Source organism: Morone saxatilis, unplaced genomic scaffold, assembly GCF_004916995.1.
Source record: "Morone saxatilis isolate NCDOM2014 unplaced genomic scaffold, NCSU_SB_2.0 Contig14, whole genome shotgun sequence".
Taxonomy (NCBI): Eukaryota; Metazoa; Chordata; class Actinopteri; family Moronidae; genus Morone; species Morone saxatilis.
This window is the reverse complement of record NW_023339696.1, coordinates 4,909,418-4,924,458: the sequence shown is the minus strand read 5'-3', so window position 1 is coordinate 4,924,458 and position 15,041 is coordinate 4,909,418. Positions and strand designations below refer to the sequence as shown.

The following is a 15,041-nucleotide window of genomic DNA, read 5'->3' as shown; positions in this document are numbered from 1 at the left end:
TTTTGGGGGGGGGGGGCAATGAAATCCGAAAGTTAAAGCATTAACCGATGATTTGCCATTAGTTTGTTAGTTCTTCGGTCAGCTGTCCGGTTTAAAGGCCTTATTCAGCGTAGAGCTCTAACGTTATTAGGGTGAACCCATCAGAGCTGCACGGTAGCATATTAGCAAACAACTTAATGAGATAACGTAGCTTTATCCATTTAACTCAGCAACTGTAGGTTTAGCCAGTGTATCGCTGTCAGCTCTGCTTAAGTAGGCTACTGACTTCAGTTCGCTGTGGTCGGCCAGGTGGCTGCCTGTCAGGAAAGTCTGCAGGAATTGCCATTGATTGTAGTTCATTTGGCATCAGTATCCTCTTGTGCCCAGAGGAACAGCAACAAGAACACATAGGCCCTAATCCTTTTTTATATAGGTTTGCCTTTGGAGATTGCCATTAGTACTTATGTGCTATATTTTAGCTATTGTAAAGTCTTTAAGAGAACAAATCATGATGTCTAGACCACAAAATAACTGGATCATGATTACAGGAAAACCTCTTCTAATAGCATCTTATGAGCGGAACTAAGAGGCCCTGAAACAAGTGCTGACTTACAACTTGAATGAGAAATTATATTCGCATTTTCCAGATATTCTGAAGGTTCAGAGCGAACCAAATTCATCTTTTGGGTGTAATTCGCGCCCTCTCGCTCTCGTTCTCAACTTGTGCAGTTGTGAATCCACACCACATTTCAGCGTGATTGAGTACCACATCCTTTCTTATTTGCAGGTACCTCACTGTAACCTTTATGTGAGGTCTAAGCCCTAAAGGAGCGGGTCATAGACGGGAGGAGAGACTCGGAGAGAAGCATCTGGCCACAGAAGCGTGGATAAGAGTTTTTATTTTTTATTCAGTCCCTGAAACACAACTACAGCCAAGCAGTTTTCCAGCACGCAGCAACAACCATGGAGGCCATTGCCAAATACGATTTCAAAGCTACTGCTGATGATGAGCTTAGTTTCAAGCGTGGAGAAATCCTAAAGGTAAGTGACAAATATTTGATGATTTAATGTTAAGACATGTCTGTATTACTCATAACTATGATAGGATGCTTGTACGTTCTCGCTGTAAGTTTATTTCCTGTGTAATTAATCATATCCGTCCCGTGTTAAATGAAAGTGCCATCAACAGTTTGAGGCAGTAATGTCTCTAGAATAAAACTACAGTGTGAAGTCTATATCTTACATTGAGGTCAATGTGTTCTTTTTTTATTCCGATTTCACGCTGACACACCCAACTTAAATCCACATAAAAAAAAATACAAAGATCTCTAGACTTGTGCCTTAAGCCTGAAATCCCAAACACTACTGCGTCATGTGATGCTACACATGGTAAATGCATGTGGCAGCAGAACAACAAGATTTGAGGCTTTGATGCGGTGTGACCCATTGTATGGCACTTCAGTGTTGTGAAGGAGAAATGCATGTGTTTCTAAAGTGCTTTCTGAAACCTCAGGCTCATCCAGATCCCCAGGCATGAGCAGCTTATTCAAAGCCTTGTGCTTTCTGGTTGCCTGAAAAGCATGCATGTCATTCTCCGACCTTGATGAGATAGCCAAGATATTAGAAAGTACATACTGCAATTTTCATACACAGTGATTCTCTTTGGATTTAAATGCAATCATCGTAATCCCCCTGTCATAGTCAGGATGGGCAGCATGCAGAGGTGAACAATTAGATAAACCGTCATGTTCCCTTATTTTCTAGGAAAATGTGTTTAGTTATATACTCAGTTTAAAAGATCCTTTTGATGATACATGAGTTTAAGAGGTCCTCTTTCTCCCCACAGCTTTAAGGTCAGTTCTTATTTTACTAAAAAGGACCGCCTACAGTTAAGATGATTCTCAGAAACACTGCTCTTAAGCTGTTGGCTGATAAAAGAGTGAATAGCTCCTTTTGTAAAAGATACATTTCTAACGGACCACACAGCTTTGTGTATTTTCAGTGTAACCTGTCATCCTGTTTTGCTCACAACAATAAATTGTTTTTACGGGCAACATCTGCCTTGTAAGACATGCAGGTTGATGGAACAACACATCACATCTTTCTTTTTTTTTATCATATATTTTATTTAAGATTAATTTCGTAGCTTGTTCCTTCAAAGTTATCTATCCAATGTAAAAAATGAATGTTGTCACCACTCCCATTGTATTGGAAGTAACGTATTATAGAGAAACTAACAACTAGGTAAAATTGTCTAACAGCGACACTTAAAGCTCACAGCTGTATGCACGAGTAAGACATTTAAAGACATTTAATTTATGTAATGCAAAAATTACTTTCCATAGTAACTCATTTCTTTTTCAGAGTAATTGGTAAAGTACTTCAATTACCTTTGAGAAGTAACTAGTAACTGCAGCTAAATACAGTTTCCCTGTAACTTGGCCAACACTGCAACCAAGCCCATGACTGATTTTGCTGAATGCAGACTGGAACCAGAGAAGGCTCCACTGTAGCCGTAGCTATTGTAACTGTAGCTAGTAATAAGGGATCATCAGCGAGCAGGAAATAAACATCCTCCAAAATAGTTTCTCTGTCGTATTCCTCGCACAGGATCTTGATCTTAACTCTGAATGGGCTTTTGCTTTCAGTCCATGTGAGACGAGACTGTCGCTCTGCAAGTATCGGTGTGTAGTTTACCACAGTTAGCATCACTGTGGTGAAGTAGCTTGATTTTATACTATCATATAATAAAGAAGTCAGCTGTTGTGGATGGGTTGGCTGTTCTATCAGGGGATGAGTGTTTTTTTTCCCCCCTGAATAAGAGATTTGAGTAGAGAGTTTTGAAAAGATTTCTTATCTCACCAGGGGGGCCTAGAAGGGAGGGAGAGAGAGGGACTGAAAGTCAGCTTAGGAAACGCTGAGCTAAATATGAGTTCTTATTAAATTTGCATATGAGAAGAGGAAGTACTGTACCTTTGCTCTAATTTTAACAGCTAGCTGTCTTGTTGGAACATCTCAAGCTTTTTACCAGAGTTCCAGCCAAAATGTTAATAGGAAATGCCTTTTTTTCCTTTGAATTGAAATCATTAAGTTGAACAGGTCATTTTATGTAAGTAAAAACTCATCTGTAAAACTTAATTCTTCAGATTCAGTCTTGTCCTGTGTATGATTTGGCACCATGTGGCTGAAAAAAACCCACACTCATCAGTGTGACGCAATTCATTTTGTAATTATAGATAAAGCAATATCCTTTTTTTGAGCCAGCCAGCCCCATCTGACATACATTACCAGATGTCGTTAATGCCACTATGTGTACGGCTAGAACATTTTAACCAGCTTGTAGGTAACATACTGTAAAAGACACAACCTTAAAAGCTACAAAAATGCTTGAGAAGTTTCTTTGGACTAAGAATGAATCTGAACTGGGGAAGGAAAGCCTGCATGAATGTTGCCTCTAGCGCTGTCCACATTTCATCTGAATCATTTGTTGGCTGCTTTGCCCAAAGGACAAGTTCACTTTTTCAGACAGAATGAGTCGGCCCAATGTTCGTCAAATACCATCCCCCTCTTCATTTCTTTCATCCTGTTTTTTTTCCTCTTTTGTTCCTCCTCACAGTACTCATACATTAGTCTCAAGTCTGAATGTTTCCCCTCAGGTAACTTATGAGAAACAGGATGAAACAAGCTCCTGTCATTCGCCAAAACACACTGGTACACCGGTGGACCCACGCTTCACAACTGAAAGTCATTTTAGTAATCAACTAGCAATGATTTGTGATCCGATGGTTATTTTCAAAATAGTTCTCATGTCCCACCAGGATTTCACAAAAATTGTGGCATAAAATGGGAAACCATCCTTTAAAAAAAGTTTAAAATGGCCTGGTCCAGTACTGAAGATCCACCTACCGATACCTTTTAAACAATGCTATTGGTTAGCCTGGTGTTAGCTGTGTGTGCCCGCTACCTTTGTGGCTGCCAAACATTTTTTTAATGCTAATTGCATAGTTACTTCAATGAAATTTGAACTAAATAAACCCACACCAGCTTGGTCTCTCTTGCTCCCTATCTCACTCTGCTCTTTGCACTCTGTTTTTTTAGACCAGTTAGATGTTTGGTTACATAACGGTTGTTTAAACGTCAATAATACTAAACTAAATCCCTCTCTCAATTGGCAACATTACCACAAATACTAGAGCATGCTCAAGAAACAGATGAGCATTAATGAACAGCACTAACAAGTCCGTTTATTTAGAACGGTGACAGTTTCTATACCCGATGCTGTACAGCAGGCTGTACAAAAGCATTTGGAGTAGTACATCTAAAAGAGAACTTTTCTGAGGTGCAGTGTGTTCATAGTGGCTCCTTTGCTCCCATCACCAGTGCTATCTGTCTGCTGATGCTAATACTAAACAGCTCTGCTCTTAGCACAAAGGGTCCCTCTCATGAGAAAGCAAGCCCGTGTTAAGGCTTCGCTTGTATGTAGCATCCTTAATGTCTCACCATTTTCTGTATCACTGGGAGATGGTGGCTGTCGCTATCTCTAGCTCTCACATCAGCGTACAAGAAGATCTGTCCTGTCTTTCACTTTGCACCCCTACTCCTGCTTTTATTCACAATATCAGTAAGTGTTACCACACACTACGGCAGGGCAATTTTGTTAGTTGGTTACAATATCTTAATCATAATTAGTTGTAGATATGAAAATGGGCAGTTGAGTATTGCTGTCAACAGTGCAGTGATTTAGTTTTATTTTTCTCTATTTGCATGTACTATACATAGATGAAAGGAAGCCAGTGTGGTTTGGTGCTGTAGATCTCTACTAGCCTATGTAGGAAGTATGATCAGCGGCAGCAGTACTGCGTGAGTTACAGTTTCAATGACTCACTACAACTTACTGTGATGAAGCCCAAATATTAGGCAGCTTCAGCTCTGGCTTAATGCCACACAGCCACACATTAGTATTCCTCCTGGTTTCAATAGTTTTTAGAAAAGGCCTTTTATATAAGCATTTCTCTAATGGTCTGCCACGGAGGGGATGAAAGGGTCATTTTAGGGACATGAAATCTTGTTGTATCCAACTATTTAATTATCCTGAAATGTGTAGGTTATATGACTGACTTTAATCACTTGCAAATAGGACATGCCAGTTTATACAGCATGTATAAAGTATGAACGATGAGAATGATATTAAATGTCATTCGAATTCCCTTTATCCCCGTTTTTCTGAGCACCAGTTGTTCCAAAGAGGAGAGGGCATATGCAGACGCATAGAGAAACAGCCCTGCTCACAGTCTCTTTTCAGAGCACTCTACCTTTTTCGTGTGGCTGCCCCGAACGCTTCCAGTTGAAAATCTCTGAACTTTTCAGAAAGGCATTGGTGTCATCATGGTGCTTCTTTTCAGGCAGCCAATAGTATTTTAGATGAGGGGCTCGTCACTCTGGTTACCAAGAAAATTGAGGTGAAGCTTGTTCTGGCCGTGTCTGTCTATCCTGAGCTTTATGATACGTCAGACAGAAACTATCATAATAGAGACAGAGAAGAAACAAATGGGGGGGCAGGGGGGAAACTGTACTGATAGTTCTCTACCACATTTGCTGTCGTTTATGTTCAGGGTAACTACTCTGTCTTTCTCCGCGGCTTGTCTGGTCGAGGGTGGGGCTCAGCTCTCTCTCACTCACTCACTCTCTCACACACACACACACACACAGACGGCTGCAGTGGAGACATTGAACTGGGTGAAGTGAGATGGCGCGTAAAACATCAGAAAGTAGAAAAGCGATATTTCCACTCTCGATGTTTGCAGGTGTTGTTTTACAAAACCACAGCATGCTTGTTAAGCTCATAACGAAATTGTCAAGCTATTGTAACCATAGAAACAAAATCCACATGCAGCGTTGTTTTCTCTCACTGCAAAAGCACTTCATCCCAGTTCTCCAGTCTCTCCAGTCAGCGCTTTTCTGCCAGAAAATAACGCTATGTGGACACAAGCTGTAAGGAGGTCTGTGTATTGATAAGTATTTCAGAAGAAAACTCTGATCCATTATTTTCTTTCTCACTACTTGCATTACCACGTTGCCACCAAGATCTGTAGTAATCAGGTTTCACAACTGTCCTCCAGCCAGCCAGCCAGCACTGCACCACTGTGACTCACAGCTGGTTGACCAGTCCAGGCTCCCCTCTTATTTGGCAGCCTTGAGTCATATGCCAGCATTTACTTCTCTTGTTTGCCAGCTCATGAGTACTTAAGCAAACTGTCGCATTATAACAGAGGCTCAAACCCCTCATTAGGTCTTTCTTAGTGTGAAAAACAGCTGTTAAGTAGCAGTTTGTTCACCTTTAAGGAATCCAACATGCTTTAATGTCACAGCCATTTAATGTTTCATACAGTATGTCTGATCTTATAATTAGGTGTGTTTTACTCTGTATGGCCTTTGCTCCTTATCAGTAAATGGCACACAGAGCTGTTGCAACCACCTTCCTGTTTTATCTTTACAGACAGATTCAAGTTGTTTAACTGTTTTCAACTTCTCTGTTAATCTGAACACGGAGCCCGATTTGTTGTTGGAGTCTTACATTTCAGATACAGAAATATTGAAAGTATTGAGGCGTGGGCTTATTGTATTTAAAATGTTATAATACAAATGTGTGGGTCCATGACAAATTTGCATAATGCAGACTAGTGTAGTTTCACAATGTGATCTCCCATGATGCGTGGATAGAAAAAAGGGGAAATTGCCACTGTTGGTTAGACAACCTTATTTTAAATCTTACTGAATGCTGTAAGATAATTCATCTAGTGCTTTTTAAAAAAAATTAAATGTGGGCTCAATTAAGTTAAGAAGACATTGAACAGTCAGGTCTACACACTTACCTTTTAACACCACCACTTGACATACTCAAAGTTGAAGTGTGCTCTTGAGATGTAGAAACCAGGAAAAAATCCCATTGACCTCTTTATAAGTAATATTTGTTCTTAGAAGATTTACTAAGATAATTGAAAACCCTGTAGTTTTCATGTTGTTGTAGTTTTTGAACACCGTTGTATGGCACTAAAATCAATGACAGGTAAATTATCATTGCATTCACAACTGCCTCTTGGCTCAGATACACGTGTCACATGAGCATAAATTTGATACGAATCAGCCACTCATATCTGCAGTAAACGGTAACTGGGCATATCACAAACCACATTGTTGTTTTAAACCGTTTTATAATCAAATTTTGCCTTCTTCTGCTCCTTTTCTGTCAGAAAGCAGATCAAGAGGCAAAGCAGCAGGCATGTGGAGGCCACAGTAAAGTCTGGCCATTGCCCTGAGCACTGTACACTTGTTCTCATTTCCTCATTAAATAAATAAAGATTAACAGCCCTGCTAGTTGACAGAATTAGCTCTCATCAGCAGATCTTTGAACTGCCTGTGTAGCATGATCTAAGATCCGCCTTTCCACCTCGCTACTTCTGCAAACTGTTGTCTACGGATTCAAATCATGTGTTGTTTCAACTCTGTTCAAGTCATACTACTCTGTCAATATTATATTGCAGCCACTAATTAAATGGTATGCCATAAAGCTCTCATTTAAAGTCAACCCAGGAATTGAATGAGCGCTTTCCAATAGATTACCAATAGAGCCGAGGCCTTTATGGAAAGAACAGTAACGTACTCGGTAGTAATTATATGAGGCACATGTTGAACTGTTGTAAATGTAAACTGTTATTACACTGAGAAATGAAATATTCACTCATACAAATGGCTAAATAAATAAAAAGTTAGACAAACATTAGAACAGAAGTTGCTGAATGGTGAAAGGTATATTGGACTAAACCAATTTTTTTTGTTTAATCAGGCCAAATTCAGTTAGCTATTCTACATTTTGGGGTATTTATATTATAGTGTTTAACACTAGCCTAACCTTCGTTGCAACTGAATGTGAATATGAAAGATTTTCCTTGAAAAAGACAGGATTGTAAACAACCGCCGCCACCCACCCACTCATCCTGCTGCCCCTAACCTTTTCGAGCCCAGAGTCAAATTGCGCTTATAATCTGTGGTAAAGTTGTCTAGTCTGTCCCAACTTTAGTGTGTCCTTGTATCTGTGTATGCTTACGTTATGCCTCAGCTTTGCTGTTTTCACATCCTGTTTCATGTGTCTTCCAACCCCCAGCAACTTCCTGTGTCTCCACAGCAAACTCCAGCAGCTCTATGGTGTGCACCACCCACCACACAGTGATGCATACGCCTTTCTGACACACTGTGCAATACACTTGCAGTAAAAGAAGTTGACTTCAGCAACCGTTTTCATATTCACCCTGTGACAGACATCTTGTCCCTCTTTGAGGGCGCGATATAGAGAAGGATGGAGCTTTTAGCCAGTTACTTCAACACTTTGTCTTCAGGCCCCCACCCTTCCCCCTGATTAATTGCTCCCTCATCGCCTATTAGTGCTAAGGTATTGATTTTCCCCTCCCCGTCCTCCTGACCGTTGAAGAGAGGAAAGTTGTATCAGCGGTGCCTTGTGATGCCTGGACGTCTTAAAAACCTCACTTGAAAGACTCATAAGCCGTCATTAGAGTCTGAGCTCCAATCCCAGATCCAAATCCCACTATTGGATTTTTCCAAACACTTAAGTTGAAGTCAGCAGTGGGTTTCTGCAGATTTCCTGTGTAAAGCAGCAGTGCAGTTGACTATGTGAAGCTGAAGGGTCAATAAATTGCTGCTATGTTGCTCATTGTGCAGTTTTTTTGAGACTCCCCCTACTTACACTGCCAGAGGCCTCCTTGAAGGATTTCACTTGGGTCCAAGAGCCTGTGTTCAGTTCACATTTGTATTACAGCAGACTATTTTCTAATTAAGTGCTGAATCTCTGGAGGAAAGCTTAGACAGTACATTTCTTTGACTCCGTTTTTTCCCACTTCTTTCTTGTGTCTAATTCCAACAGTGCGACCTTGTAACTGTAAGAGAAACTTCTTGAGGCTTTGCTATGACATACAGCCATAGGACATATGGCCCACAATAAATGTAGGTATTAAAGGCAGTCTGTAACGCAAAGACAGAAAGTGTCTCTCAGAATTTCTGTCATCCAGTGTAATCCCCGTGCAGTACCCTGGTACAGGTGTTGCTGTTGTTTAACATTACCTCTATTTTAGGTGGATTTTCCTTAGTAAAACCGTAGTATGCATAAGAGAGCAACGCGTAGTCTACTTCTAGCAAGAATAGCAACCTGTTTTCTGCTAGTGACGCCACTACCAGCATGCTGCTGATCACAGGGCCAATGGAAGGAAATGTAGAAACTGCAAATATTGCCTTAGCTTAGTAATGGAGGAAAGTGTTTGCATAAACCTTTTTCCTACCTTTCTGCCTTTTAGTTGTTGTGCTTGTGCGTCTATATTTGAGGCATCTGTTCCTAGTCACTCCCAGCTCTAACCCACTCTGGCCCAATAGCTGCTGCCCAACTGGGCACTGTTTAATATGTCAGCACTCAAGCCTGCAGCCTACGATGAAAGCTCGCTCACTCTATTTCTGTGGCCTTGCTTGCGTACAGCTTGTTAGAGGAGAGTGTCTGTGTGTGTGTACAAAGCGTATCCAGAGCGTTTGGGAGTATGTAGTGGACATATAGCTGTGTCACTCATTCACTACTCTACCTATACTCTTGATAGTTTAACTCTATCATGAGAAATGAATTTCACTTCTTAATCTTTCTCATTTTGTATCCTCACTGTCTATTATTTTGATATCTATAAAATGCAACACATTATATTGTGGCATTGTTAACAAAGTGATGTGCCTGTAGTTGAGACACTACTTTCTTAGTTCCATTATTAGATTTGGTTAGGGAACTAATATAGTGCATACATTTCACACTCAGATTATGGACAAGATGGCGGATAGTAAATATAGTGTACTATGTGGTAAATGGAGAGCATGGCTAAAGTGTGCTGTACTGAAGCTGTGAAAATGCAGCTTTAGGGTGGAGTTTTGATAACCTGGTTGAAAGTCAGACATTTCCTCTTAACTAATTGACCATGAAGACAATGCACGCAGTTCTGATTCAGTTTATATCCTGTGCGCCTAAGTTGGCAATAGCCTGTATTTCCATTTTTAAATGTCTTATATAAATGAGATATTTTTTAAGATATGACAAGTTCACATATGCCTTAAATAGGCACCATAGACTCACTAATTCAATAGTCCAATAGAAGCTGTGTAGCTCATTATAAGCAGTAGGCCAGCACGATATATTAAAAATCATATTGTGATTATTTTGATAATTGCAATATGATTCACGACTATTAGGAATGATGAAATTGTGATGTGACATTTTTTGGACTCTGCACAAAACACAATTTTGTAGGGCAGGGAATCTCTGCAGCACTACAGTAATCGTTAAAATGTTTTAAAGCACATTTTACCTTACCTTCAAAGCGATTTGAATATTGGCCATATTGTGATTTCAATAATATTGACATTACTGTGAAGCCCTAATAACCATCTAAAGCAGGAATTAGGAAGGCTTAGATCTTTTTGATCAACACCTATGGACATAAACATCCCAATAGATGTCTAACACAGTGCCATCTGTGTCTTGATGGTGGTTTTTGACTAGGCCTATGTGTGAAATACAATCTTTTAAAATGCAACTTTTTACCAACAATTTTCTATTTGTGTTGCCACATTTAGTACATCTTTATTCTCTCTGACATTTTAAGAGCATAAAAAAGGAGGAAGAAAAAACATTTCAGTGACATTACTGATGCAGGTTAGATGTTGCCTCTAATGGAAAGAGTGTGGGAATGAAAAGACAACTTTCCCTTTCAGTGGATTGATGGGGTATCACAAAAAGGCATTTAGCTAGCCAGCTACCACAGATGGAGGACAGTGCACTCCACAGAATAAAACATAGCTAGTTTGGCTGCTCTGAAAAAGAGATGCCCTCATTTCATGTAATTTGCCCCTGAGGAGTTTTCCTAAGCTGATCACAAGGAGTGTGACTCTTCAAAGTGGTCCTCTGTCTTCTTCTTTTGCTCTCTTTCTCTCTCTCACACAGCTTCTGTCGCTTTCTCTTGCTCTTGCTATTCATCTCTCTTGATCTGGCTTCTGTCTCGGTTTGTGCCTTGTTTTTTTGCTCTTCTTCTCTTGCTCCCTCTGACTCTTTTCTCACTGCTCTTCCTCTGAGTGTTGAGTCAGAGAGGCTGTAATTAGATCTCACTCCTTCTCATCTTCACACCACTCCCTCCTGATGTGCCATAAAGTCGCTGACAACCGTATTTAAACCAAAAGTTATCATCCTCTATACCCTTTTTTTCCTCTTTTAAATGTGTGAATGAAAATAAAATCCCCAAATTTTGGCAGACACTGATTAGCCAGTGTTTAATACAGTACACATACTATGTTTCTGCGATATATATTGTTTCATACCTTTGTGACATTTCACCGGGATATCTGTTATATGGCAGTATTTTTGTAAAAAAAAAAAAAAAACAAAGATAAAAAAAACGAACTAAACTGATAGAAGCCTTTGTAGCATGCCAGAGTGTTTCTTTTTTAACTGGCGAAGCTTTTGCATCCTTTATGGCAGTAGTTTAGCAGCCCAGACTAATCTCATGTGACGCTATACAGCCAATCAAATCTGTGCATTGCGACTTGACAGTGAGTGAAACACACACACACACACACGGACAGGGGAGATGCGATGAGAGACATTCTGAGAAATAAGCAAGTCGGAGAAAAGTCATTTCACATGGCCTGCTCTGAAAAGAGAAACAGACAGCGAAAGGAGAGGTTTTAATCCTGAACGGACTTATGCCTACCGCCAGACTGTTCTAAAAGCGGCAGTGTGAAACTTTGTACCCTGGTACACCGTAATACCTTGATACCACCGAAGCCTAACGCATACATGCCTGATACGGCCATACGACTTAACCATAACCAAGAAGGTGATGGATGGATCGTAAGCTTTTGGCTCACACCGACTTCGGACTGGGTGCCATTCGTGTATGGTTGGTTCATTTCTCCAACAACAGCTGGTGGAGCTCACATTGGCATCAGACCGCAACAAGCCCATTCTTAATGCGACATAACTGCAACAGTTGTTACTAAATGCACACAGTTGCCTAAGCTCTCTCATCTGTTTACTGCACAACAAATTTTGTCGCTTTTTTTATTTATTTTTTTAAGCTTGAGTCATTAGAGGGTACTGCCAAAATAAACTGCGTTTAGACTTCAAGCTGTGATAAACAACATCATGATGTAAGAGTGGATCCTCCCCCCCAGCTGCCTGAGTCAAATTGATGTTGAGAGGAGAAAGGAGTGGGGCAGTGGGGATAAGCCAAAATTATCCTTCCACACCAATTATCACACTTAGACTGTAAATTAGAGTTTACCACCCATCTGGTTTGGCTGGTGGATTCATCTTTTCAGGCATTATGACCTAGTGTTCAGTCATCTTAAGATAGTCCTTTTATCAGCTGCAGTATAATTCTTGGATTCCCTGTTGCATATTGTCACCTGTAGTCCAAAATATGGTGAAAACATCATACAATCCTTTGTATTCCTTGATTATTTGTAATACAACATCCAACTGTATCTGTTTTCCTTCTTTTTAACTAGAAATATTCACTTACTCACTTGTTCTGTGGCTGTTTGGTAAGGATATATCACAAACACATTTTATTGTAGCTCAATATATTAAATTTCATTGAAAATGGATGAATGAAATTAAATTCCCACTCTATAAATACTTGCTATTCAGCTGCCTGCTGATGTAAGCACACCTATACCAGTGGTTCTCATGCTTACGATAAATATGTTGTTTTTTTCGGGAAACTTCAAAACAATATAAGAATATAGAACAGAGGGGGTGTTTTTACTCTTTTACTTCAAGTTTGAGATCAACTACCGGATGAGAGTTTGTGGACTTCCAGCTCACACCTCAGCCTCTTCTACTGGGTCCAACCTTTGCTTTATCCCTTGGTCGGAGGTGTAATGTGTGTTTGCAGCTACAGTCTCTGCTCCATATAAAAGGCTTTTCATGTGGTAATGGACCCAAGCATTATTTTAATTACAAGAGTGTTACAAGCCTTTATTTACTGGAATCCAGTGTAATCTCTTTCTCTGTGACTTTCTGTATCTGGGTGGCACTCAATGCCTCCCTGATCCAAGTCTGCAGCCTCCCTGCTGGGAGCAAAGGAGGTCAGACTCATTTAGATGGCTTTTAATTTTTTTCTAGAGCTGTTTTGCTAAACAAAGCAAAAAAAAGTGGACTGGGTCTTCACCACACCCCCCAGCCTTCTGTCTTTTTGTCCGTATCTGTCAGTCTAGGGCTACAGTTATTAATTTTGTGAGAAGACATTCAGGTTGTCAATACATAACCCACACTGTCCTTGATGTACTGTTTATGGGGTGGAACTAGTTTGTCCCCTGAGTAAGATCTGGTGCCACCACAGGGGTCACTTCTGCTGCCAGTATGTCAAAATACCAGGCCTCAGATTCCATTCCTGCAAGACATCCACACAGTTGGCGCACACACACACACACACACGCACACGCACACACACGCACACGCACAAACAGAGAGAGATGTTCAGGCATCACTACGTGTGTCATCACAGGCCTTCTATTCTTACTGACTTTTTTCATTGTTGTCTTTTTTTGAGGGGGCTCAATGCTGTCTGCTAGAAATCGCTTTAGGACTGACCAAGCCACTGCCTCCACTGCGGCTTTAAAATCTTTCCCCATAGCAACTTCCTTAGGGTGTATAATCTGCAATTTATAAAATCTTATGACATCTTCATTCTTGGCCAGAAATAGGATTGGTATGGTCATGAAATTACCAGATTTGTACCATTTGAGTGGATTTCTTACATCCAGTTTTTCATCCTTCTCTGTCAGAGCATGAACTGAGGTCAGCTTTGATATTGCCCTTATTTCCTTATTAAAATAAAATAACCACTTTCTAATCTGAGCTGTCTGATTTTATGCAGTAATTATTTATATTGTAGTGGGTGCTAATCATGATCTGCCATTTGCTTTTTGGGTTTCTTAAAAATGTGTATTTCCAGGGTGCTCTGGTAGCTCACCAGGTAGATTGTGTACCACGTGTCATGGCCGAGTCCCTACTGCAGCCCGAGGCCACTTTCTGCACGTCATTCCCTCTATCTCCCCCGCCTTTCCTGTCTCGCTCTACTCTCACTGTCAAAAAAAAAAAAAAAGCCAAAATAAAAAATGATTTCCTCCTTTGGTTCAATGGCTTTTCTTACTGGTGGCCAACTTTGACTTTGCATATTACCTGGTACATTGTTGTAACTGATCATTTTCTGATAAGATAACCAAACCGTGTTTGATGTTGTTGTCATGGTTGCCGTATGGTGTGCAAATGGATAGCAGAAGGGGCTCTATCAGTTTCATTAAACTTGGTGCCAGACCCAACAGACTTTGGCCTCCAAGGTTGTGATGAAGCTTTAGCTTGTGTATCTTTCTATCTGGCTGACCTGCCACACGCTCAGATTAACTCACACTCCAGGGTAATCCCTGCTCCTGATTTATTGCAATCCCATGTGGACTGTGCAGACATGTGGTTTATTTAGCATCTTGTTTTCTCCGCCCCCACTATTGCTATCCTTTACCTGACTCTCTACCTCCATTGTGTGTTAGACGATGCCTAGTAAGTCAGCCCTATGTACACTGTATGCAGTAATGACTTCTTGAGCATGGATACTTCTTTTATCAACATACTTTTTTGTGATAGTCAGTTTTAGGTGGCCAGGAAAGGGAAAGTAATGATTTCACTTCAATCTCATCGTCGTCACTTAACACCCTGTCCAAATCAAATAAAAGCAAAGAGCCAGCAAAACTCCGAGTTTCCTCTGCCGTGGTAAAGAACATGAGAACATGGGTTAAAAAGAACTGTAGGATTTGTGAGCCCTACAGAAATTGGTATAGGTATAATTTGTTCATCTAAATAACAAAATACTTGTGAATAGAATGTCATTTGCTGCATTGGATTCTCATGAGATGACATAATAAAAGAAGAAAAATCCTGTTGTTGCATCAGTTTCTCCACATCTGCC

At 40.3% G+C, this 15,041-nt stretch overlaps 1 protein-coding gene across 2 annotated transcripts in view; it reads left to right on the top strand.

Annotated features, from left to right (window-relative positions):
* The window catches only part of LOC118323001 (growth factor receptor-bound protein 2), a 28,986-nt gene that overhangs the window by 986 nt on the left and 12,959 nt on the right, over positions 1-15,041 (top strand). For both annotated transcript variants that reach the window (XM_035654902.1, XM_035654903.1), the window contains exon 2: positions 767-1,020. In XM_035654902.1, coding sequence (XP_035510795.1) covers positions 943-1,020 — 78 coding nt within the window. In that variant the 5' untranslated portion in view covers positions 767-942. The remainder of the gene's footprint in view (positions 1-766; positions 1,021-15,041) is intronic.